General features: G+C 41.8%; 1 protein-coding gene across 5 annotated transcripts in view; it reads left to right on the top strand.

Moving 5' to 3' along the window:
- Positions 1-27,643, top strand: part of MAGI2 (membrane associated guanylate kinase, WW and PDZ domain containing 2) — a 955,112-nt gene that overhangs the window by 795,100 nt on the left and 132,369 nt on the right. For all 5 annotated transcript variants that reach the window (XM_066592005.1, XM_066592007.1, XM_066592003.1 and 2 more), the window contains one exon: positions 14,437-15,078. In XM_066592005.1, coding sequence (XP_066448102.1) covers positions 14,437-15,078 — 642 coding nt within the window. The remainder of the gene's footprint in view (positions 1-14,436; positions 15,079-27,643) is intronic.

Raw genomic sequence — 27,643 nt, 5'->3', positions numbered from 1 at the left:
GTTGAGGAGGAGGGGGAGGAGCATGAGGAGGAGGGGGAAGAGACGGCTTGGCCCACTGCTGAGGGGACAGATGCTGCTTGCCTGTCATCCTTTCAGCGTGTATGGCCAGAGGAGGGGGAGGAGCATGAGGAGGAGGGGGAAGAGACGGCTTGGCCCACTGCTGAGGGGACAGATGCTGCTTGCCTGTCATCCTTTCAGCGTGTATGGCCAGAGGAGGGGGAGGAGCATGAGGAGGAGGGGGAAGAGACAGCTTGGCCCACTGCTGAGGGTACAGATGCAGCTTGCCTGTCATCCTTTCAGCGTGTATGGCCAGAGGAGGAGGAGGAGGAGGATCCTGAAAGTGATCTTCCTAGTGAGGACAGCCATGTGTTGCGTACAGGTACCCCGGCACACATGGCTGACTTCATGTTAGGATGCCATTCTCGTGACCCTCACGTTACACGCATTCTGGCCACTACGGATTACTGGGTGTACAAACTGCTCGACCCACGGTATAAGGAGAGCCTTTCCACTCTCATTCCCGAAGAGGAAAGGGGTTCGAGAATGATGCTATACCACAGGGCGCAGGTGCACAAACTGATGGTAAACTTCCCATCCGACAGCGCTAGTGGCCGAAGGCGCATTTCCGCGGCCCAGGTAGCAGGGGAGGCGCAGAGATCAGGCAGCATGTACAGCGCAGGCAGGGGAACACTCTCTAAGGCCTTTGACAGCTTTATGGCTCCCCAGCAGGATTGTGTCACCGGTCCCCAGTCAAGGCTGAGTTGGCGGGAGCACTGTAAAAGGATGGTGAGGGAGTACGTAGCCGATTGCACGACCGTCCTCGTTGACGCCTCTTCCCCCTACAACTACTGGGTGTTGAAGCTGGACACGTGGCCTGAACTCGCGCTGTATGCCCTGGAGGTGCTTGCTTGTCCTGCGGCTAGCGTCTTGTCAGAGAGTGTGTTTAGTGTGGCTGGGGGAATCATCACGGATAAACGTACCCACCTGTCAACCGACAGTGCCGACAGGCTTACACTCATCATGATGAACAAAGCCTGGATTTCCCCAGACTTCTCTTCTCCACCAGCGGACAGCAGCGATACGTAAGCAATACGTAGGCTGCACCCGCGGATGGAAGCATCGTTCTCTATCACCATCCAAAACGGGGACCTTTTTGCTTCATCAATCTGTGTATAATATTCATCCTCCTCCTCCTGCTCCTCCTCCTGAAAACTGACGTAATCACGCCGAACGTGCAATTTTTCTTAGGCCCACAAGGCTCAGTCATATAATTTTTCTAAACAATTTTTATACGTTTCAATGCTCATTAAAGCGTTGAAACTTTCACCTCAACCAATTTTTATTTTTACTGGGCTGCCTCCAGGCCTAGTTACCATTTAAGCCACATTAACCAAAGCCATTAATGGGTTTCACCTGCCCTCTCGGTTGGGCATAGGCAATTTTTCTCAGGTACATTAGTACTGTTGGTACACCAATTTTTGTGGGCCCTCGCCTACAGTGTAATCCAATTAATTTTTTGCCCACCTGCATTACAGCTGACATAATATCAGCTGTGATGGGCAATGCAATGGGATATTTTTATGTACCGCCGGTGGGTTCCAGGGAGCCACACATGCTGTGGGTCCACAGGGAGTTGTAAATGCATCTGTGTCCACTTCTAAAGAACCCCAGTCGGACTGGGGCATGCAGTGTGGGCCGAAGCCCACCTGCATTAAACATGACATTATTACCTCAGCTGTGATGGGCAATGCAATGGGAAATTTTCTATGTACCGCCGGTGGGTTCCAGGGAGCCACCCATGCTGTGGGTCCACAGGGAGTTGTAAATGCATCTGTTTCCACTTCTAAAGAACCCCAGTCTGACTGGGGCATGCAGTGTGGGCCGAAGCCCACCTGCATTAAACATGACATTACTACCTCAGCTGTAATGGGCAATGCAATGGGATATTTTTATGTACCGCCGGTGGGTTCCAGGGAGCCACCCATGCTGTGGGTCCACAGGGAGTTGTAAATGTATCTGTGTCCACTTCTAAAGAACCGCAGTCTGACTGGGCATGCAGTGTGGGCCGAAGCCCTCCTGCATCAAACATGACATTACTACCTCAGCTGTGATGGGCAATGCAATGGGATATTTTTATGTACCGCCGGTGGGTTTCAGGGAGCCACCCATGCTGTGGGTCCACAGGGAGTTGTAAATGCATCTGTTTCCACTTCTAAAGAACCCCAGTCTGACTGGGGCATGCAGTGTGGGCCGAAGCCCACCTGCATTAAACATGACATTACTACCTCAGCTGTGATGGGCAATGCAATGGGATATTTTTATGTACCGCCGGTGGCTTCCTGGCACCCACCCATGCTGTGGGTCCACAGGGAGTTGTAAATGCATCTGTGTCCACTTCTAAAGAACCCCAGTCTGACTGGGGCATTCAGTGTGGGCCGAAGCCCACCTGCATTTCATCTGACGTTAGCTCTGCTGTCCAGGGCACTGCAATGGGATACATTTATGTACAGCGGGTGGGTTCCAGGGAGCCACCCATGCTGTGGGTGCACACGGAATTCCCATTGCGGAGTTGTACCTGTCTGTGACTATTTATAAAAAAAACGCGGTCTGACTGGGGCATGCAGACACCTTGACAGAATGAATAGTGTGTGGCACATAGGTTCCCCATTGCTATGCCCACGTGTGCAGCTCCAGATGGAGGTGGCACAGGATTGGATTTCTCATTGCTTCTGTACAGCATTGTGGGCTATCGCCCACCCCTTTTAAAGAGGGTCGCTGCCTAGCCGTGCCAACCCTCTGCAGTGTGTGCCTGCGGTTCCTCCTCATGGCAGACGCACTTATAAATAGACATGAGGGTGGCGTGGCATGAGGGCAGCTGAAGGCTGGGCAGGGACAATTTGGTGTGCGCTGTGGACACTGGGTCGTGGGGGGGGGGGTTGGGCAGCATGTAACCCAGGAGAAGTGGCAGCGGAGTGTCATGCAGGCAGTGATTGTGCTTTGTTGGAGGTAGTGTGGTGCTTAGCTAAGGTATCCATTGCTAATGAGGGCTTTTCAGAAGTAAAAGTTGTTGGGGGAGGGGGGCACTCTTGCCGCTCTTGTGGCTTAATAGTGGGACCTGTGAACTTGAGATGCAGCCCAACATGTAGCCCCTCGCCTGCCCTATCCGTTGCTGTGTCGTTCCCATCACTTTCTTGAATTGCCCCGATTTTCACAAATGAAAACCTTAGCGAGCATCGACGATATACAAAAATGCTCGGGTTGCCCATTGACTTCAATGGGGTTCGTTACTCGAAACGAACCCTCGAGCATCGCGATAAGTTCGTCTCGAGTAACGAGCACCCGAGCATTTTGGTGCTCGCTCATCTCTATTTAATACCCTTCTGTAAAGGTAGCCAAATTGTGATGGCTAGATGACTGTCAGAGCATCTCCAAAACGTAAGGACTTGTGGGTAGGTGCCATTATGCAACGGTTAGTGTCTAGTAACAATGGTCTCTAGAAGGACAACTGCTTTGCCTCTTGCTAAAACAAAACTTACACTGCTCACAATCATTAAGGGAACACTTAAGCATTACAGTTTAACCCCATCTCACTTAAATTTCATGGATCTCAATCTGTTCATTTAAGTGATTGCTAATAAATTTCATCTGCTTTTGTACAAATAAAAATGACAACAGGGGCACTGGAGAGGCAACAGCAAGGTAACCACCCAAAAAGGGAATGGTTTTGCAGGTGGTAGCCACAGACAATTACTCTTTCCTTATCCTTCCTGATGTTTCTCCAGTTTTGCCTTTTTTGCTAGTGTCCTTGTCACTGCTGGTAGCATGAGGCAGTACCCACAGTCCAATCAGTTTGCGCAGGTAGTCCTGCTCCTCCAGGATAGCACATCCATAGGCGCCATCGAAAAAAGATTTGCTGTGTGTCGTGGCACAGTCTCAAGAATATGGAGCAGATATCAGGGCATGGGCTGTTACATGAGCGGAACTGGACAGGAAGGACATCAAACTAATATCAGGATTGATATCTGCTGCTTTGCGCAATGGGGAACAGGAAGAGCGCTGCCAAAGCCCTACAAAATGACCTACAGTGGGCTACCGGTCTGTATGTTTCTTACCAAATTGTGAGGAACCGACTCCATGAAGTTGGCATGAGGGCTCCACATACTGCAGTGGCACCTGTGCTCACGGGCCAGCATCCTACAGCTTAATTGGCATCCGCAGAAGAACACCAGAATTGAATTTGCTATCACCACAATCTCAGGCAGAGCGTTCCATAGTCTCACTGCTCTTAGGCCTCATGTCCACGGGCAAATTAAGAATTAAAATCCGCAGCGTTTTTCCCACACCCGGATCCGCGCCCCATAGGAATGCATTGACCACCCGCGGGTAGATAAATACGTGCGGATGGTCAAAAAAAGTGAATTAAAAAATTTCTGGAGCATGAAAAACAATGGACATGCTCCATTTAGGTGCAGATCACGCGTGCGGAAGCTCATAGAGCACATAGCTCAATTGATCTCCCGCATGAAAAATAAAATACAATTACAGTGCATCCGCAGCCCAAATCCGTGTTACAAATCCGCAGCGGATCTGATTTTCCCCATGGACATGAGGCCTTAGACTGCTTTTACACGGGACGAGCTGTCAGGAAAATGCCCATCAGTTCGTCTCTACGATAATCGTTCCTGTGCTTTAACACAGGAACTAGCATCGCTGACTGAATGGAGGCAGAGCGGCCCGGAGATTGTTCTGGCCTGCCGTCTCCATTCACAGTAAGCAGTCAGTTGTTCATAAGTGAACGACTGCCTGTTTACATGGAACGATCTGTTGTACAGTTTTCTGCGTCCGAAAACTAAACAAATAATGAGAAGTGAATAACGTCTTGTTCAGCAGTCCGGTGCATGCATTTACACTGAACATCTGTCAGATACTCGCTGGATACCATTCAGTGTAAAACCACTTTAACAGTAAAGAATCTATGTCTAATGCCTTTCCCCTTCTAATTTGCAGACTCACATTTCATTTTGAACTTTGAAACAGTAGTTCTATGATCAAATTGCCAGTGTTCTGGATATAGAACATATTGGTAATGTTGTAGCCAGAGCATATTGCCATAACTCAAGGCTTTATGATGAGCATAAACATGTGGCTCCTGACCCATTGGTTGCGGATCCCTGGTATAAAGAAAAGTATACCATATCAGGTAGATGGTTTACATTTTTTGCTTATCGTGTATATGTAGAATAGATATTTATATTTATATTCAGATACTACCCTTTCAGTTATTTCATTTCCAGTCTAAACGGCCATTTAATGTTCTTGGATTTGCGGTATATCATGGTGGATAATAATTTGCATTATCATTATCCATGTGTTAATAAAGCTAGCTGGCTGCATGAATACCAAGTCGCCTCATTCTTTTCACAAGTGTAAATGTTTATACTTGTAGATAAACTTTACCATTGTTTACTGGGATAACTATCCCTGTACATTGTATATATGTCTCATATGTAAGGTGTACTCCACTGTCAACATTTTCTGAGACATTGATACATGCCAATTTCTTTTGTATAGCATGTGAAAAGGAAATGTGTCACAAGTGCATAAGGGAATGCAAGTTATCTTGCTCTGCCTTCCAATGACACATGCTGTTAAACCAAGAACTGGCACATTGGAAAGTAGGAGCCGTGGGGAGAAATAGCAATTGTTCCAATTCTGTCTTCATTTACACTTGGGAAGTTTTCAGCTGGATTACTGCCAAGCATGATAATATTTCATTAGAGAAGGGAAAAGAAGTAGACGTTATGTCTTTGTTATTTTGGCTTCATTTCCACAATGTGGACAAAAACCCATGAAAGCAATGATAAAGGGTATTAAGATGTTTTGTATACTAATATATTTTTATAATTCAGATACTCTGTCTTTTCCAGTTTACATGTGTTGAATTTAATGACCTTTTCAGTTGTATTTATTTTCTATACCATCTTCGATGAACGTGAAAAGACAGTTGATCAGTGTGTATACAGATTTGGGCTGACATGTCCTCGAATCCTATATTGGCAAGCCTTTTATATTTTTCTTATGTGAGCATTAAAGCTTGACTGAGGAAATGTGGTATATTCAAATTAAATTCTTATTAGACATTTGATTTGTACAGTATGTAGCCCACTAAAGTCTGTTTTCTGGAAACTCTAGAATACAAGTGTCTTAGGCAATGTTCACACATCTGCAAGAAATAAAGTTTCTGTTTCTTGCAGATTTCGCAGCGGTTTTCTCGGCTAATGGTGCTTCTTTTTGGTATGGACTTTAGTGCGATTTTGATTTCCGTTTGTGTTCTTCAACTGTACTCAACTGTGTCATTGGAGGAACTATGGGAATTTTATGTGTGGATCCACACTAAAACCCACAATGCAACTAACCCTTGTGGGAATACTTGGGGATTTGGCTTTTATAATACTTCTATGTTAAATTCTTCTGCAGAAATGTGCAGAAAAAGCCTTATTCACTGCTTTTCTCCAACATTAAAATATGTTTCACAAGTACAATTATGCAGTGGATATTTTTACTCTATGTAGACAAAAAAAAATCACTAAAACTCATTCAATTAGCTAGGATTTCAGTATGCTTCAGATTATAACCCGGAAATTCTGTAGCGGACATTCTGCAGTGTGCCCGTCCCATGTGACTATTGGCTTAGGCTGCCTTCAGCAGGTTTCCTCACCAACACAGAAGGGAGTTCTTTACTGTAAGAGCAGTGAGACTGTGGAACTCTCTGCCTGAGGACATGGTGATGGCAAAATCCGTAGAGGCATTTAAGAGGGGGCTAGATGTCTTTCTAGAGCGCTGCGATGTTACAGGATATAGACATTTGGTGACCAGTGGGTTGTTAATCCGGGTCTTATAGTCAGGGGGAATTATCAAAGGTTGATCCAGGGATTATTCTAGCTGCCATTAGGGAGTCAGGAAGGAATTTTTCCCCTGATGGGGCTAATTGTGCCTTTTGGGGTTTTTTGCCTTCCTCTGGATCAACAAGTAGGATGAAACAGGCTGAACCTGATGGATATTGTTTTCATTCAGCCTAACCTACTATGTTACTATGTTCACACGGGCGTCAAAATCACATGGGATTTGTGCATTGCGAGACACAAAATCTCGAACAAACATGAACGCCATTCTTTTGAACGGGGTCATAAACATGAGTGATGTTTCCTGCACGGTTCCGCGATGCGGGATATAAATCTCAGCATGTTCTATTTTTCTGTGTGCTCTCGCATCACCGTGCCCATTGCTTTCAATGGTGCCAGCTGCAACATTGTGAGGTCTCCCATTGAAAACAATGGGAGAAACTCTGCGATCATCCATTACGTCTGACAGCCATGGCAGACGATTGTTTCTTCCCCAAAGTGATGTGAGGCTGTTTTGACATGAAAATGTCTTGCATCCTTGGGGAATCTACATGTTGCGGAGCGCAATATGGGGGTGGGGATGCATGGCCCTATAATAGACTCCCCAATGTGAAGTTAGCCTTATACAGTAAAATAAAAAAGGAGGGCAGATGTAATTTAGATTAGAGTATTTGGATGATGTCTTATCAAAGTTGCTGGAATGGTGCCCACCAAAGTGGCAGACTGGAAGGGGCATAAAGAAACCGCCCCACTATTCCAACTACATTGGATTTTTCCTGTTTCTTATTAATAAAGCTACACAGAATTATTATATGGTCCATATTGACTACTACTGCTCACTGGAGGGATCTTTAGTATACGATTGGTAGCAGTTCAGGCACTTAAGGAAGCCAATCAGTATTAGGCCGGGCTCATAGGAGCATATCTCACAACAAGCAGGCTGTGAGATATACATGCACGGCGCCGACTGTCAGTACATATTGACATTGTGTACTAGCTGTGTGCCGCTCTTTGCCATGTACTATCTTAGCGTGTATGCTTGCGTAATATGCACCAAGTTGGGACATGCTGATGTTTTTCTTGTGCATGTATTTTGTTCAAGTTGTGTGAGGGGCGACATGGCCGCCTATGGCAGATTGGTGCAGCATATTACGCTCACGGAATATGCTGTACCGACATGCTCATGCGAGCTGCGCCTTAGAAAAATCATAAAAGGTTTTCTCAATTGAATATGGCCTGATGGATTAATTTGGTTTGTTCTGATACTGTCCTGTATGGCAATTAATAGCATAACCGCTTTCTGCTATTGTACAATGCTGGTGCTTTCAGGATTTATAGATTCTCACAATGAGGAAGACATAAAGAATGAAGATGGAAATCCTCTTTGCTAGGTTTATTATTTATGATTCTAATTAGGCCATTTTAGATATATGGCAGTTCTGATGTGAACGTTGTGTATAATTCACTGAAAATATGCGCCAAATGACAGTATAATACAAGTGGGGCTTTACAAAACCACATTCACATGTGGCATAAAAAATTTGTTATATAGCGATAATAAATACAATAAATATAATAAATGGATTCAATTAATATTCAGTATACTAAAACACATAATTTAAGAAAGCCAAGTCAGGTTTATATAATTCTCCATATATACAAGTCCATTTTTCAAAGTAAAGGGAGATGGCAACATCCAATAAATAATTTTTCAGGAGGTGTAACAAAGCAACAGCACAATGCAGAGTTCTAAGAACCGGAGCTCCAGAATTGTCATGTATGGAGAATCCAAATATGTATTAAAGCAGCACATGCAATGGGATCCTTTTTTTAACACCTCACTTAATTTTTTTTTATTCTAAAATCATAGTAGTTGATGTAAGAAATGACCAGTAACCACACAGATGCAACTCTTAAAGGGGTACTTCATACTCATTTCTGGCATAGCCACACGATTTGCCATAAATGTCTAATAGATGCAGCTCCCAACTCTGAGACCCAAATATGTAAGTGTTAAATAGATCCCTGTTCTGCCTGATGAAGTCGCCAGCAACCACATCCAATCCCAGGATGAATAGAAAGATGGCTTCTCATGCGCATCGCTCTCTTCATTCGCTTTTGTAAATTACAGAAGTACTGTATTCAGTCGAGGATCCCTGTTTTCCACCTCTGGGACCCGCATCTGATAAATGTTCATGCCACACGGATATGCCATAATTGTCTGCGTTGGGAATAACCCTTAATAAACTAGGTTATTTATTTATTATAGAGTATTCGAACAAATCCCCATTCTACAAGGTCAAACACATGAGGGTGTATAAGCCAATTCTAACATAGTACTGCTAGATAACCCATTTTTTAGTACCTGATGTGTTAAAGGAAAGCAAACTCTTTAAAAATGTATACTCCTAAAAATGTTTTTGCATATAGTTCCAATGCTGTCAGTAGCTGTTATTTTTAGTGCAGATAAACATGAAGCGTGTCACTTCTGTTCCGCTTGATGCACTGCAGTTACTTTGTTGCTACGGAGAAAAAAAATTCTTAATCGGTTCCATCAGTATTCAAAGCTTTGAAATGTGTTTGCAAGCATTAAGCTACTAACTGTACGCATCCCACTAATCACGGGGAGCTGCATTACCTCATCAGACTGGAGTTGCTCTGACGACGGGTTGGTGCATATACAATGTTCTCCTGGCATTCGGAGATAGGGCCTTGGCAAGTCAACTCCTGCTGTGGACCCTAAAATGTAAGATATGCTAAAGGACATTTCTATCATTGCATTATTCGTTGTGTACCTATTACTTTTGTCATTTAGTCATCGCTGTATATTTGCATTGAGGGATGTTAAACCCATTCTTGTCTCCATCACCTTCTGAGAGTAACTTATATGTACTGTGCTATGAATTGTATAAATGTGTATAATACTGGGATGTAGAAAGCGATTTGGGTTGATTAAGTGCATGAATGAGCTTGGTTTTATTTGCCGTTCACATTATGAGAACCTATTGAGATAACCAGCGTGCTTCTTGATGTAGAAATATGTGCAGTGTTGTAGTTAGCAGCACTTTACTCTAACTGCCGAAGATAAAGATCAGGACTGAGTGCAGGGAATGACCATTATTTGTTTGCTAGCTAATTACAGGAATATTGAACTCTTACGTGACCAGAGGTTTTGTTTGTGCCAACTTACTCCAGTCAGAATTTTGTATGTGATTGAACTAAATTTGCCCTTGACATAGTTTCAATGCCCTATATAATGAAAATGCTATAACATATGGTAATTAATGACTGTTGTCCAAAGTCAAAACCTGCGGCATCATTACTATGCATATGACCCTGTCTGGGTGTCGTGGGATACTCCTAGAATCGTATAGGCTTTTGCAGGAGTTGCTAAAAATGAAATAAAAAGTAAAATACATTTTGATATATTCTAATATGTGTCTTTTTTAGCAAGAAATGAATCTGTGGGTTCCTACCAACCCTAAGGTTGGGGAAATTATAGAAGTGCCTAATTTAGAAATGTTACAGTTTCTCTATTTAACAGTTGTTTTTATTTCACACAGCGTAATACAGTTCTCGAAAGGGTTATATCCCACAATTAAATATGGATTTACCCTAATAGATCAGATAAAACATCAATTTGAATCATTAAAAAAATGCTACTGTGTCTAGATATTGCTGTAACATATAGTAGTGATTGTGCGCCACCTGTGATTGTCAGAACATCCATCTAATGCAAGCAGAGCTGGTGGAAAAAAGTTGCTTTTAGTGCTCCTATTTTATTGGCTTAGTTAAAGAATAGCAGGAATCACTCATCTGTTCATGTACAAAAGGACGGATGTTAGGACTCTATTGAACATTTATAACCATCAGTATTGGATATAGTGGTCATTCTGTCATAAGTAATCAAGAGCACACAAGGGGGCGCCATAACAAGCATGTAACAGCAATAACTAGACACAGTTGCTTTTTTTAAAACAAACACAATGGAAGGTAAATCAGTATTTAATAGACTTAACCACTTGAAGATAATTTGATAGGTCTACGTGTAGTTCTATGGAAAATCATATCTAATAGTCCATATAAAAATATAGTCTGCTATATCTGTAAAGGCCCATTTACACGCAAAGATAATCTTTAAAATGACCGAAAGATTGAAAGCCCATTAACACTTTATCATCTCCATTTGCATGTGAAAGGGCCTCCAGGAGCTGTTTGCAGAGCTCAGCTTGTGATTAATCACATGTGCACACAGCTGCATTATTCTCTTTGCAGCTGCCAGCAATGTTACAATGCTATCTGCTAGCTGCCATACAGATAAGAGCGTGCAGTCTATTAAGAGATATTTTATCTCTCACCAGCTGAATGATGGATTTTAAGTTCACCTTAAAATCATCGATAAAGCGAAAACTGCACAATACCTACGTTCACATGTAACTATTATCGCTCATTTTAGGTCATTTGAACGAATTTTGAGAGATCATCATTACGTGTAAATGAGCCTTTAATTGTTCGCTAATTATAATTCCATTTGGTCACTTATCTATATGACAATGTTATTTTCTGTGTAGGAGAATGTGTTAAATGATGAGCACTTGATTGATAAAATGGAAATGTTAATTGAAATATAGGTCATCGAAAAGAACATAAAAATTACAGGTATAGGTTGTTGTGCTAATACAGTGTCATGACTTTAATGGCAAAAGAAACGTTGCAGAAGTAAGTTCACTTTGTTTCCCACAGGGGCACATTGAAGTTGCAGAGTGGTCTTCCTGCTAGATATTGACTATTAATGTTTAATTGGTTGCATACAGATGGGCAAATGAATAATTATTCCTCATTTTATGGGGACATACCCACTCCCTACAGTTAGTGGGTGGTAGAGGTGCATATCATCTATTAAATTCTGTTAGGAAAGGAAGCATTCAATTCTTGACTGTCCATTTGAGTCTCCCGCATCACTGGCATTGTAGTTAACTAGTAACGTGGGTTAAAAGAATACCTATGCTTCTGTAAACAGAGTCAGGACCTGGGGAACAAACAGCCAACGAGCACTCCGATTCACGATAAGTTATTAACATCAATTATGGTGCGGTTGGATATTCCAGTCAGTTGTGCAGCTTATTTTTCAGAGGTTTCCAAACACCAAAGGTCAGCAGTGTGTAGCGCTTTCATAGAAAGAGCGATTTCTAATGGAAACCCATGATGACGCACAGTTCTTGTTAATTCACTTCCCAGAATATCCATCAGAACATTGGCGACAAGCGATTCAAGGCAGCAAAGTTAATGGTATTTTTCTGCAGTCCAGATTGTTTGCAAGTGAATACAGCTGTTTCATGAACTCTGACTTCAGTGTTTTTCATATCCGCTACAATAGGCTGGAATGTCTTCTCAAAGAAATGTCTGTCCATTTTGATTTGAGTTAATAGTAAGGATGTCCTTTGTTGCCTATTACAGCCAATCAGAGCTCAGCTTTCATTTTACCATCACTCATTAATATATGAAAGCTGAGCTCTGATTGGTTGCTATGGGCAGCAAAGGACACTCTTACTGTAAGATAGCTTCATGAATCTCCCTCCATGTCATTGAGGAAGCAAGGGGACAATCGTCAATTGTTCCATCAGGAGGACATGAGTGTCAAGGAGAAAGCAGCAGGGAAACCTTATCTTCACTTGATCTGGTTCTTATTTCTATTGACAAATGTGAAAATATTGCAGGTATATAAAGCTATAAGGAAACTTTCACATAGGGTGGAAAATTCTGCTACACACAAATTCACACTAAAGTTCAGGTCTTACAAATGGATGTTGCCATGGAATTGTTGCAGATTGCTAAAGGCAAAATCTGTATTTAAGATGTGGATTTTGGTGCAGAGTCTTCTGAGGTGGAATTTTATGCCCTGTGCTAACACACCCTAAATGGTTTGCATGTCAAATATCTGATGACCAATTACAGTTACTTTGCTTTAGTAAACCATATAAAATATGAACACAGAACATTTTGATATGAAAATAGGATGAGTTGTTGGGCAAACGAACCCCGACACTCATCGCAGTGATTCTCACTACAGATGCTCCCCTACTTGCGAACAGGTTCCGTTCCAGGAACCTGTTCGCAAGTCCATTTGTTTGCAAGTCCGAACAAATGTTTGTATGGAGCAGGGTCGCGGGTGGATCCCACTCCATACAATGTCGGGTGCAGGCTGTTCTTACAGCAGACACCCGGCAGCTACAGTCCCGACGAGCCGCGCCGCTCGTCGGAACTGTTAACACTTTAAATACCGCTGTCAGAGCGGTATTTAAAATGTTAACAGTTCCGACAAGCGGTGTGGCTCGTGGGAAATGCTGCCGCCAGGTGCCGATTGTAAGAAACAACCGGCACCTGACATTCAGGGGGACTGTACAGTGTCCCGCGATAAGATTGCGGGATGCTGTGTGGTTGCTAGGCAGCCTGGGGCCTTCTGAAGGGCCCCAGGGCTGCCTACGCAGAGTGCCTATCAAGCGCACGACTTGAAAGGCGCTTTGCATAGGTAGCCCTGGGGCCTTTCAGAAGGCTCCAGGCTGTCTAGCAACCACACAGTGTCCCGCGATCTGACCGGACAAGCTTCTATCAGGCTTGATAGAAGCCTGTCCGGTCCCTGCATGGTATGATGTAATGCCATAGCATTACATCATACTGTGCTGGACAGATTGTTCGCATCTTGCGAAGTTCGTAAATCGGGGACTATCTGTACTGTGCTATCACACAGAAGTGAGTATCGCTGGCATCGCCCAGAGCACTAAATGCCTTGTTGTTCAATTTTCTGCATGCAGAAACTGAACGACTTAACAACTCTCGCTTAGTCACTGCATGCATTTACACGGGACGACCATCGTTCAAATTCTCATGGTAGAGCGGGAACCTTAACCATTCTGATCGATAGTGGTCCTGTGTGAAAGGTCCATAACACTCCAATTAATTTCCACTGTTAACACATTTCTGCTCTCAATTTAATTTGAGTCCCTCACTTCTTTCTCATCACTATCTTTATTAGTCATCATACATAGGCGTTCAGACATGATAAGGTTACTTTACAGTGCAGCGTTTTGTTGCGAAGGTTCAAACTTAAACTTGATACTTTTTTATTCCATTAGTGGAAAAATTACTTTTAAATCTTTTGGAGTTCTAATGTTTCATCAGCTAATATGACCTCTGCCTGTACACATTGTGATCAGTAAATGCAAGGTTCAGCAAATGTTGATTTTTCATTAAAACAATCCAATTTAATTCTTCTTCCTCTTGTTATATCTATGGTTGAATTTCTTCAGTTCAAAGTTTCCAAATTTTTGTGAGCTTTATAAAAATGTTCGCATGTTTGTTTGATTTCATAACTATGAGGTCATCTCCACCACTTCGACATTTTTCAGTAATTGGTATTCTCTTTGTTTACAAAGTGAATAGGCAAATCCTCATCTTATTAAGTATATAATTCATTTTCTGTGTTTGAATAGTAATTGTAATATAATTTTATTATTCATTTGTCTTCTCTTTGTAGGTGATGTCATTGTGTATATTAATGAAGTGTGTGTCCTTGGCCACACACATGCAGATGTGGTCAAACTCTTCCAGTCAGTTCCAATTGGTCAAAGTGTAAACTTGGTGCTATGTCGAGGATATCCCTTACCCTATGATCCTGAAGATCCTGCAAGCAGCTTGGTTCCACCTTTGGCAGTAATAGAAAGGCCTCCTGTAGTGGTAAATGGAAGAAGTAACTATGAGACCTATTTGGAATACATTTCTAGGACGTCTCAATCTGTACCAGATGTAGCAGAGCGAACAATGCCTTCTTTGCACTCCATCCCAGCAGATAGTCAGCTTGAAAATACATTTCCACCACCTCCACCTGCACATGATGATAATGTATCAATGGCTTCTTCTGGGGCCACTCAAGCAGAACTCATGACCTTAACCATTGTGAAAGGGGCACAGGGCTTTGGCTTCACAATAGCAGACAGTCCAACTGGGCAAAGAGTGAAGCAAATACTAGACGTTCAGGGATGCCCTGGTTTATTCGAAGGGGACCTTATAGTGGAGATCAACCAGCAGAATGTACAGAATTTGAACCATTTAGAAGTAGTAGAGTTACTCAAAGAATGTCCTGTGGGAAATGAGACCTCACTGGTAATTCACAGAGGAGGTAAGTAAAGTGACTTGCTCTTTGTTTTTATTTGCACGTGAAATTGTCTTTCAATCTTTTTATGCTATGTTTTTTTAGAACATTTCTGGTTTAAATAATATATCTTTTTAGCTTTGCATGCTATAATGCTGTTATTTGGCCCAGATATAGACAAGCTGTTTTATATGGCTCCTATTGCTTGTGGTCAAGTGTCTTGTTAATGTACTGGTGAGAAGATAAGATGTTCATTCTTTCTAAACAGTGGCTCTTCAGCCATAGCTGCCAACTTGCTCAGTATGGATTCTTTCAATTTCTGTAGTTGGATTTTCGGATGCCACTAACAATAATTTTAGAGTTGGCCTCTCCCTTTGGTGATAGCTGTGATGCATTCTGTTTGGCTACACATATATTTTCTATCCCTTCCTTAAAAGCTTAGATTTATAATTGCACCAGTTTCAATATGAAATAGCCATTACGTGTTAAGAAATGACCTCTGCTTGATGTCTCTTTAATTATTTGTATACTCAGAAAGGTCCTTCCCGTTCTAATTATGCTTATCATTAAAACAAAGTCACATTTAGCAAAATGACTTTTCTGTTTGGGTAAATTACAAATATTCCCTTCTGTTATCGTTTTTACATGTGGGAAGATTTTCACGGAAAATTAAAAGATCAAAGTAATGTTGAACCTATTAAAATGTAATTTCCCACTAATTTATAACATTGTATTTCTGACTAATCTGATAATCAGAGCAATTATGAAAATTTAGTCTCTCATGGAAACCTCATCTGACTGCTTTATCTTGTAAAAGATGCGGCATGTCTGAGCATTCAAGTGAGATTATTTTATGTGTGAGGTCAATGGATGTGCAGTTTGTTATATGGAAGGAGGAGGCACAAAATGCTTTATATTTACATGATATTGACATTTATAGATCTATATTGCAAGCCTACAGAACTTGAAGATTTATTTTATTAATATTGTTAAAAATTGAGAGCATGATCTCTTTAGATTCTGATTATTTTTTTTTAATAAGCGTGCTTACTGCTAAATGGGAAGCTTACTGTCTTTTAGCAAATATATACTTTCACTGTCACAATTTTTATCCCAGCTGTCTTCACTGCAGTTATATTTTGATAGATTCTAATGTCACATAGTTATTATGTAAGATAAAATCCAAAAGTAAGGGCTAAATAGCATGAGCCCTATTTAGTTCTATGGGCAGTGTATGCAACGTTGTCCATACATAATACGTTGCATATGGGCTACGTTAAATACAGAACCCCACTATGAAATGGACCCCACTATGAAAAACATGACAAGTCACACTGCACATGACAGTGTGCATGAGAAACACGGTTATGCGCAGTGTACTGGCTGCCATACATGGTCTCTGCAAGCTCACACAGACCGGTGAAAATTCTGCATAAAGTCCTATTTAGACACAACGATTATCGCTCAAAATTCGCGCTCTGTGATCAGCCGTTGTATGAAGAACACAGCGTTTCATCTGTGTTCTGCATACTCCGCTCAGAGCGCTCAGCTGGATGCAGAAGACAAGCAGCCCCGCTTGTCTTCTGCATACCCTGCTCGGAGCTCAAAGTGATTGCTCAAAACTGTCAATCAAACTGCCGTTTGAGCGATCATCTTGCCCTCTAAATGCACACAACGGTTATCACTCAAAAGACCTCTTTTGAGCGATAATTGTTGCGTCTAAACCAGACTTTACCCACGCAGCATTTTACACATACAGAAGTGTGAATGAGCCCTAACTTTCAGCTTTCTGAAATGTAACCTGTTGTATGTGCAAACACTTCCAGACTACGAAGCCTTTGAGAATTAAATCTTATCCTTTTTGGATTTGGCATTATTTTAATTGTCCTGTAGAAAAAGAAACTTATCGACAACTCTGCCATCAGATGGTAGCAGATAAAGAGTAAATGCCTTTCCATGGAAATAAAGCAAAAATAAGTCCTTTGCTTTAGTTCCCAGCTGTTAGAATTAAATTGCTAAACATTACGCTAAGGCATGCTTGTTTCTCTGAAAATGGGTCAAAATTACAAAACCTAGCTCAAATACTCTGCTAATGAGTTTGAAACGTGACATTAAGGTGGGTTTCTTTCATCAATATATCATTGTACTAATAAAGCGACCACGTTTTTATAAAATTTCAAACTGCCTTTTTTTTTTTCTACACATAAATGGTCACTTTTCAACAATTTCTGTATAAATCAGTAATACAGTCTAAAATAAGAAATTCTGTAATGTATCTTATCAAAAAAAATACAACTTTTTCCACTTATCAGGCTCCACTCTCCCCATACCTCCCATCCTAAGTTTTTCATTCACACTAAAAAACTGCTAGAATGCTTCATGATAGAAAAGACAGACTAACAGCTCACTGACGGATTACATTACATACTGCCCATAGACATCTATGGAGAGAGGAGGGATTGAGTGAGAGAGAAGCAGAGAGATACACAGGGATGCTGCTGCAGCCAGTAGTGTTTCACTGTCTCACATCTATTTAAATCACAACCATGCAACAATGTATATATAGGTTCTATCACTTTAATATATTTAGAAAATGTTTCGAATATGTTTGGGTTTCCTCTAAATAATGAAGGTTTATGTGACTTAAATAAGTGTTATATTTGTAACTTTATCCTGGGGATAGAGGATATTGTGAGTTTAGTTGCTCAATAGTAGAGATTCCCAATGGGTACCAGTTAGGGAATAAGGAATGGCATGTTGAAGTACCTCTAACGATATATAATACCTGGGTAGTGTAATCTGGGGTTTTGCATAGCAATGATATTTTCTCTATGCCTTCAATGATATATGGGTCAATGGGGAAATGTGGAAAGGCGGGGACAAACTCGATAAAGGAAATGTAAGTAAATACTTAGTGGAAACCGGAGAGGCTAAATATTGTTCTATATGGACCCAATGTTTCTGCATCCCCATTTTCCCCCAGGAAGCTAGCTGAGAAACAAGTGTGGCTACATAATAATCCTGAATGCCTGGAAGGCCCAAACTTTCTGCCTATCTATCTCTAGTAATTATGACACTGGCCGCTCTTGTTTTATGTTGTGCCCCAAAAAATTGGGGCAGTGTTTAGTTCTTTGGAAAAGCATTGTGGGAGCTCAATGGGGTACGTACAGAATACATATAATACATATAAAAGTTTTGGTAATAGCATTTTATAGGCAACTATTCTGACCAGCAATTAAATTTCTAATTGAGATACTCTTTGGGATTCTTCCTGCAGTATCTTTAGCATGGGTTTGAAATTGTGTTGATATAATTTTTATTAAGAGGTTATGATTGTCCCCAGATGTTTTATAACTAGAGATGAGCGAGCGTACTCGGAAAAGCACTACTCGCTCGTGTAATTTGCTTTATCCGAGTATCGCTGTGCTCGTCCCTGAAGATTCGGGTGCCAGCACGGAGCGGGGAGCTGCAGGGGAGAGCGGGGAGATCTTTCTCTCCCTCACTCCCGCCCGCTCTCCCCTGCGACTCACCTGTCAGCCGCAGCGGCACCCAAATCTTCAGGGACGAGCACAGCGATACTCGGATAAAGCAAATTACTCGAGCGAGTAGTGCTTTTCCAAGTACGCTCGCTCATCTCTATTTATAACCCTGCACTGGCTGTTGAAGGAATGTTTATTACATAGGTAATATAACATAACATTAGAAATATTTATAGGTGATATTTTATAATAATAAATTCTGTTATAACTTCCAATGTATTTTCTAAATAAGACAGAGGGGACATTAAAGTTAGAATGGTATCAACAGCATATAGTGATATTAAATGGGAAACAGTCCCCAATTTGTATGCCCTTAATCACGTAATGTGCGGGATTCAGGACCCTTCTGATATTGGGGCTTGTCTGCCATTTACAAATCCCACTTGGACTTGATGAAATCTGGTAAAATAACTGCTAATTAAGAAGCCAGTATTGTTGCATATACTCTAATATTGGTGTTTAATAATGTTATGGGCCTAAAATTCTGGTGAACATCTGGTCGTTTCCCTAGTTTGTGAAGGGTAACAATCAAGGCTTGTTGATTTTCTTTAGGAATAGAGCCCTCCTTTAATTCTAGCTGAAAAGTTTTACACGTGGTGTTAAAACATCTCAAAAAGTCCTATAATAGGCATTGGTGATTTAGTAGATGGTAAGGAATTCATATTCTTAAGTACTCCTGCTACCATGATTGGAATGTCAAGAGAGTCTCTTTGGGTTTCCAATACAGTAGGTAAATTTATAATTTTGGGGTCTGGCGCACTGCACTTGTAAATGTAAAAGGGTCATCTTTTAGGTTATATAATGACGAGTAGTAGCCTTTAAAGATGTTGGCTATATCTATGGGTTAGTAACTTAGACAAACTTACAATGACCTTACAGATATGGAATTTATGATTTTGAAGTGTTGGACTTTAAGACAAGAAGCCAAAAGTTTTCTTGATTTCTTATTTTGAGACGAATATTAAGCTCTATATCTTTTTAATTTCCACTCATATTTTTCAATACCTTTGAAGTTTGTGTCTACAATGCTAGTGTTCTTCCGTCCGTTGGGGTATATGCTGTCCTTTATTTTGTGATTACAGGACATTTTTTCAAGTAATTCCTTCAAAATTTTTGTCTGTTCCCTTTTCACATAATATCCTATTCTGATAAACGAGTCTCACATGAACTCTTTATAGCCGTTCCGTAAAGATTTATATTGAGAGGCATTAAGTGCAAAATATTCCTTTAAATCTTTTTCCAAATTAATCCGATGACTTGGCTGTGATATCAAAAATAGGAGAAAAAGGAGTGTAGCAACCCCGGGAAAAAAAAATAAACATAAGAATTGGGAACCTGGAGCTTGGTTGCAAGGACAAGGTGGAAAAGCCTTATTTGTTTTTGGAAGGTGCAGCCCCCCCTATATAACATTAAACCCACATGGGAAATTTATGAAACAAAGTAGAAAAACACTTTATTTCAGAGGGGTGAATGTGCCGCAACTTTCAGACATATATAACTGTAATGGATATTTGCCAAAATGAGATCTTAGCTTATTAATAAAAACCAGCTTGCGCCAAAAGAACTACACGGTCAGTGATCCAGACCTGTATCCTTAGCAAGTACTGAGGAAGGGTCTCCTACACCTCAAAACATGTTTGCAAGTGGGTTCTTATTAATAAACTAAGATTTTTTGGAAGGTTGTGCCACATTCACCTATCTAAAAGAAAGTTGTTTTTTTTCTACTTTGTTTCATAAATTTACCAAAAATATTTCAGCATTTTTCTGTTCTGTTAAAGTCAGAGATTGCAGCATGGTCAGACAAAGTGATCATCTCGATCTTAGTCTCGTATGAAAGCGGCAATGTATTTCTATCATTGCTTGCAAAACATCAAAAAGCTCGTCTTTCCAATGAATATTTAAAAATGGAGTCTGTCTATGTGAGTTGGAGGTGGTATCCATGGTTATGTCTGAGACAGCATTTAAATCCCCACAAATAAGCAGTTTGTCCCGTTTACATTTAGACAGCATATGTAGGATTCTGTAGATAAAGCATCTTTCCTTTTTGTTGGGGGCATAAATTGAGGCCAAAGTGTATGTTGAATTATTTATAGAGCACACTATATAACGTATCTGCCCTGTGGGTCAACTTTTCATGGATAAGTTGAAAGACTAGGGTATTTTTTATCGCAATAACAGCTCCTCTCGATTAAGAGATGGTGAGATTGAAATATTTTGGCGTAGCTAGGATGTTTGACACGGAAAGCATCCTTTGATTTTAAATGTGCCTCCTGGGTGTAAAAAACATCTGGAGATAAACTCTTTACATTACCCCACATAAATGAAGATTTTTGAAGGCTACTGAGCCCTTTAACATTCAACAATACAATCTTAAGCATCATAATAAACACTGGGTATAGAGGCATAATTACGTAGGCTCTTTAGTTCATAGTAATGCAGAGATATCCTTCCAAGAGCATGCTTTTCATGTTGGTCAGACTATGGATCATACAAAGTATAAAATGAGAAGAGAAAGAGAGAAAATAGAGAAACCTAACCATAAACTATCCTTCACATACCTGTGAATAAGATGAAAAATGTAGCAGCTCTTCCAGGGCTGATCAGTCAGTGCGGGGGTAAACGTTACCGGGTGAATACGAATTTCCATGGCGTTTCTATCCTTCACACCAACAGGGCTAATTTGTCAGTTAGTTATGAGGTTGTGAGGCTTCACTCCTTGCCACTGGTGTACTGCTAGGGACCACAATTGCGACCGGGTGTCTTAGTTAGGGGGGCCCATGGGGCTCCTGCCATATTCTGATTTTAAAAAAAAAAATGAATGTGGTGTTTGAATCCACATGCTGATTTTCATAGTGTTTGCAGTTTCTTAAAAACACATGTGGTTTTTATACACTGCATGCAGTGTTTAGATTGTGGTTCAAAAATGCAACAAAACAATGAACACAGCCTAAGGGGCTACAAAAAAATGTTTGCAGCTGTAAGCAGCAAGGTTTATGAATGGATGCAGGTACATGTGGAGGGCCCGAGCTTTTAGCTGCACCCCCGCTACTTGCCACTTGACCATCAGGTGGGTCATTTAGGATCTTTTGAAGAGAACGAAACCTTTTAGGTTCCACTGTCACAGCAGGCTAATCCCTTCGTCTAGCGATTTTAGCATAAGGCCGCCTGCAGACGAGCGGAAATCCCGCCGCGGGATTTCCCGCCGCGGGATTTCCCACGGGATTTCCGCCGCTGAAAGTCTGCATAGGAGTGCATGACAATACGCACTCCTATGCAGACGGCCGCGGTTTGGCCGCGCGAAATCTCGCGCGGCAAACAAACCACGGCATGTTCTAATTTTCTGCGGGGCACGCACTCACCTGGCCGCCGGCTCCGGTCTGCGCATGCGCCGGCTGCGCGGCAGCCGGCACATCAAAGAGTCGGGGCCGCCAGGCGCGGGTGAGTACGCGCTCGTCCCTGCAGGCTCTGGGGTCGGATCGCGCGGCGAGATTTCTCGCTGCCGGATCCGACCCACTCGTCTGCAGGCGGCCTAAAGGTACTGTTGCTGTGGGTGATTAGGAGACGCACAGGAAATCCCCATTTATGTATAAATTTGTTCTCTCTGAGTATTGCAGTAGAAAGCTATTGTCGCCTCTGCACCGAGGTCGCTGCTGATAAATCTGTGACTGTAGTATTTGGTATGGTGCGGGTAATGGGCTTAGATTCCTAGTTGCTGCCAATAATCTTTCCTATACATGAAAGAAATGGATATGTGCTAGGATGTCTTCTGGCACAGGGTCTGCTAGATGTTTAGTACGGGGAAGTCTATGCACTCTGTCTATTATTAAGTCCTTCAAGGGACAGTCCGGTAGTAGTGTTATCATCAAATTATGTATATATTGCCTCAGTTTTGAGGCAGACATGGTCTTTCAGATCCATCAGAACTCGACATTATTGTAGCAAGACCTACCTTCCAAGTCTGCCACCTTGCGTTTGAGTTGATCAAATTCTGATTCCAAGGCCTCATGTGAGGATGTGAACTTGTTCATTTTAGTTACTATATGAGCAGACTATTGTCTGTCTCTGCTGATTTACGAGGTTAAACAAGCTGTGTGAAATTGGACTGTATTGAAATTTCAGTCGCTTTCAATATTGTTTTCACAGAGATGTTAGTAACAGATGCGTCATTAACAGGAATGGCGTCAAACGTGTCTGTCTCACCGGATGATCATGTTTAATAAATGGTGTGTGACTTACCGCTGTCTCAGTCTGTTTCTCCCGAAGATCCAGCTTTTGTTTCTGTTTTGCTGGACTAACAGAAGGGAGAGAACGTTTCGTCTGCCTTGTGGCTTGGGAGTTGATGAGGATGATTGACTGCTGTGATAATTTACACCGAGCAGTTGCAGAGTTTCCCTTTGTACTTGCGAGCAAGTTGGCATGGTTCAGTTAGGAAGCTGTACTGACCAAAGGCTCAGAGTTATTCCTTCGCCGGTCATTTACGCTGAACGTTCTAGAAGTTCAGGAGCTCCCGGCTACGCCATCTTGGTCCCGCACCAAGAACTGAGAAAAAAACAAATGAATGGATTTATCTGCTCTAGCTATTACCCACTTCGCTCTCTGTGGCATCCTGGGATTCTGGGCAGCAGGTAGTGTCCAAATTGGGGTAATAAAACAGCTTAGAAGATTATAGTGAGCCCTGTTGGGTTAGGAGCTCTGTAGTCGGGCAGCCACTCTCATCGGCAGCCAAGCCATGTCTCTGATGACTTATATTTGAGTGTGGATGTCATACTGAAGACTTTAAATATAGCTGGCAATAAAGTTGTGCAACACTAGAATGCAGCACTAGAACAGGGTCCCTTTGGCATATTTTATACTACTGACAAAGAGAATATTTTAATAAAATGCAATACAGCTGCCGTCCACCCACAGTATATGTTTTTATTGGAACAGTCAATTCGAAGTCCCTGTTCTCACCATACAATCAACAGTACAAGTGCTGAGTAGCGCCACTCAACTATGTTTATGCTTCATATACGAATGTGGCAATTAACAAAGTATTATTTTTAGGCCTCTTTCACATGGGCTAAAAAAATCGCAAGATTTTGTAGTGATGCAACATCTCTACAAAACGCATGTATGTGAAGCCCATGGTTTCCAATGAGTTCTTTCATATGAGCGATGTTTTGTAGCCTAAAAGAACCCATTGGGAATCATGGGCTTCACATACATGAGTTTTGTAGCGATGTCGCATCGCTGCAAAAGCGTGGGATTTTGTAGCCCATGTGAAAGAAACCTTAGACTTTTTAAAACCAGAGACACATTCTCTGGTCCTCCTAATTAGGCCGTATTTACATGGGGAGAGCGATACTGTAGTGCACAGAAATTGTGTGTGAAAATCAACCATGTAAATGCACCCATAGGCTTCTTTCACAGGAGCGCATATTGGCCGGCCATTTTCACAGCTGGCCGATATACTCTACGTTGGGAGGAAAAAAATCTGGTGACCGGGCACACAAATCAAACGTTGGTGCTCCTGTTCTTATGGCCTGGTGAGGCTAGCGCAAATGTGCCAAGCTCACCAGGCCATCGCCCGTTTCCCCTTCTTACCAATCGCAGGCTCACCTCTCGTTCCTCCCTGCTCGTTCTGTGCAATGGGAGGGGGTGGGGCTAAGTGCTGGTCCGCCCCGCCTCCTCCCATTAATGGCTATGGGCAAGGGGCAGGGAGAGGGCGGGCACTTAGCTTCACCCCATCCCGCCCCCTCCCATTGCACAGAACAAGCGGGGAGAAATGAGAGATGAGCCTGCAGAGGGGAAGGAGAACAGAATGAGGGAGTTTAGCAGCCCCGCACCTAAACTCCCTCGCACCTACGGCCACTGCCATAGGAGCCCATGCAGCAGCTGACATATTCCGGCCCAAAAGATAGTTCCAGGACTTTCTTTTGGTCCCGATGTAAAAACACCCAGCGCTATATTGGCTTGGCCGGGTATTTTTATGCTCAGAAATACGCCCATGTGATCTGATGCATTGGAATCCAATTTGAAAACGGCCGGCCGATATGCGCTCATCTGAAAGAAGCCCTTATAAACATTATAACAGGAATGAGATTTACTGCTGCCATGAGAAGGACATTTAGAGGTATTCCCAGCTCGGCTTTTCATTTCCGAGATCAGAACACCCAGCCCTCTTTTTCCCACCACCCGCCCAAACAGCCGAGTGCTTCAAAAAACGAGCTGTTTCTGTAGCTCTCATTGAAGTGGATGTGCACTACGGAAACTGTGCTCGGCTGTTTCTATAGGTTCTGGTTGGGTGGCCAGTAGCCATGGCAGCGGTTTCCCATCTCTGCTATGAAAAGCTGAGCTAGGAATATCTTTTGAAATGAACCGATGCTAGTGTGAATAGAGCCTTAAATATATTTTTCTTTCTGTGCATTATTTTTTTCAGTCCTATTATTTATATTACATCAACATATTCTGCAATTCTTTCCACGGAATACATGTAGCTCATGATATAATTTTGACAAATCTCGCATAACGGGACCAGTTTCATAGGGAATAAAGCACATTTTGTCAATGTGGGAAGACATTTGCATAGGGTTTGTGACTTATGGATGTAATTACACTTGTTCAGCTCGGGACATTCAGTATTTATGAGCATATATATTTAGTAGTAAAATACAAATCTTACGCTCCTGATCTATAAAACTCTGTGGTTAATTGAATATAACTGTAACAGATCTCTACATGAACAAGACTAGCACAGTGATTGCATCCAATGTACTGTAGCAATGTGTCAATTAGTCAGTCCAGCGACATCATATGACATGTAGTGTGGGGTGTGTCAGTACACAGATCTAGAAAGGTATGGCTCCAATTTAATGATTGTCTCATTATGACAACCCATTTTTTAGGGGAAAGCTGGCTTGAATATCAACAGATACCTGCCTGGGGTGCCACAGATCCACAGGCAACTGCCACTTTCAACTGTGTCTGCATCTGCTGGGTGCCAAAACAACTGAAACCTATGATGGAGCCGTGAGCCATAAGCTACCTGCATACCATTCTGTGTTTTGTAGGCCTGCAGCTTACAGAACGTTGGGACCGTGCACAGATGGCATGATAATGTCATTTCATTGAGCCATTGGGTCACAAGCTATGCAGGCAGAACAGAACTTGATCACAGCACTAATTTGGGGGTTAAGGTTAGAGGGCCATACCTTTTATTGTAAAGGGGTCCTCCCACAGGAAGAATTAAAAAAAACAAACAATTGTATTGGCAGCAGATCGGTTAAAATGAAAGAAAAATTAAAAAATAAACCATGCTCACTATTCACAGGTCTTTTCTTTCCCAGCCTAGAGCACTTGTGGCCTCTGCAACTCCAATGGTCATGTGCCATTCGTTCTATGCTTCACCACTTAGCCAATCACAGGCTGTTATTGGCTGATCAGCGAAGCATACAATGATTGACACATGACCATGTGCTTACATGCCTCTGTAGCAGTTGTACTATTTAGTATTAATTGTCAGCTATTGAGATAAATGCTGTTCTTTCAATATCGCAAATCACAATCCAATGCGTGATAAATTATGGCAGCATCTTTTTCCAGGGGTTATAGAGACATTGCAGTCAAGTTACCGGTTACCAGTATATTTTTTACTGCAAAACTGTATCAAAATGCCATGGTATTTACTAAAGCATGGCAAAATGTAATGTTTTGTCACGGTTTTATGGTAATTGCAGTGAAAAAAATTGTATCTTGACAGCACTGTCTGAATATAACCTAGAGGCTGAAATCTGTAAGCTTATAAAGTCACACTAGATGTGTAACAGAACCTCAAACAGCAATAACCTCTTCAAACACTGTAATTTCCTATGCAAGTAAAGCACCTTTCACAACATTTTTTGGGTATAAAGCGGAGTTTTGCATTAAGTGCATGCACAAGCCATGTATGCTGCATACCTCTTTCCTTGACTTTCCTTGTATAAAAATGTTTAAACGGGTTTTCCAGAATTTAATTATTGATGAGCTATCCTCGGGATAATTAAAATCTAGACTGTTAAAAAAGGTTTAATTTTCTTATATTCTTAGTGCAAAGGTATTTATGTTAAAGGGGTTGCCCAAGTTATGTAAAGTGCATCTTAATGGATCCTCCATGGTCTAAAATAGCAAAATAGCTGATATTCACCTCTCCCAGCTCCCCCTGACACCCGGTCTCCTAACTGACGTCATTTTTACAAGCTGGATTCAGCCTGATCCATATTCAAACAAGCTGCTGCAGCCAATGGCACCACGCATTGATTATTGGCTGCAGCAGCAGGTTTACAGGACATTGCAAACTGACTGTGGCCAGTAAACAAAAAAATGAACACAGTGCAGACCCGCAGCCACTAAGGGGGAACAAGCAGGGAGAGGCAAGTATTAGCTGTCTTGTTATTTTATATTACAAGGGACCCAATAAGGTGTACTTTACATAACCCAGACAACCCCTTAAGTTTGTTAATCTGTTAATTGATATATGTAATTAATTGGCTATATGAGGTCTTAAGAAAATTTCTGTTTGTTTTGAAGTCTATTTTCAATGCCATAATTTTAAAAATTAAAAGGATAAGTCCTAAATAGTTGATCAGTGGGGGTGCGCCGCTTGAGATCCCTGCCAATCAACTGTTTGCTGGACCCGCTGTCAGTGCAGACCAAGTGGGTGTGCTCGGAATGTGAGGGCTGTTTCCTTCTTGACTCTGTATTTTAAAATGGCTTACTAAAGAATCAGATCATTTACAACTTGGTGCCAAATCTTTAGTGAATGAGTCGCATAGAGTGATTTATAAGCTGCATCCCTATTCTCTACACACAACAATCTCAAACTGAATATTGCCACGATTGCATTAATTACTATGATCCAGTATGTTTTATTGGCAAATAACACAATACGGCAACAAACATTACATCTTATCCATAGTATATTGCGAATTGTACTTTCTTACAACATAACTTTCAGCTTTCAGTATGTAATGTTTGGGATTCTGCGTGGTAATATGGCAGCCACTGCCTGAGTTACATCTGATCTAGTTACACCA

Source organism: Eleutherodactylus coqui, chromosome 2 (genome assembly GCF_035609145.1).
Source record: "Eleutherodactylus coqui strain aEleCoq1 chromosome 2, aEleCoq1.hap1, whole genome shotgun sequence".
Classification (NCBI taxonomy): Eukaryota; Metazoa; Chordata; class Amphibia; order Anura; family Eleutherodactylidae; genus Eleutherodactylus; species Eleutherodactylus coqui.
This window is presented reverse-complemented; position numbering and strand designations above follow the sequence as displayed.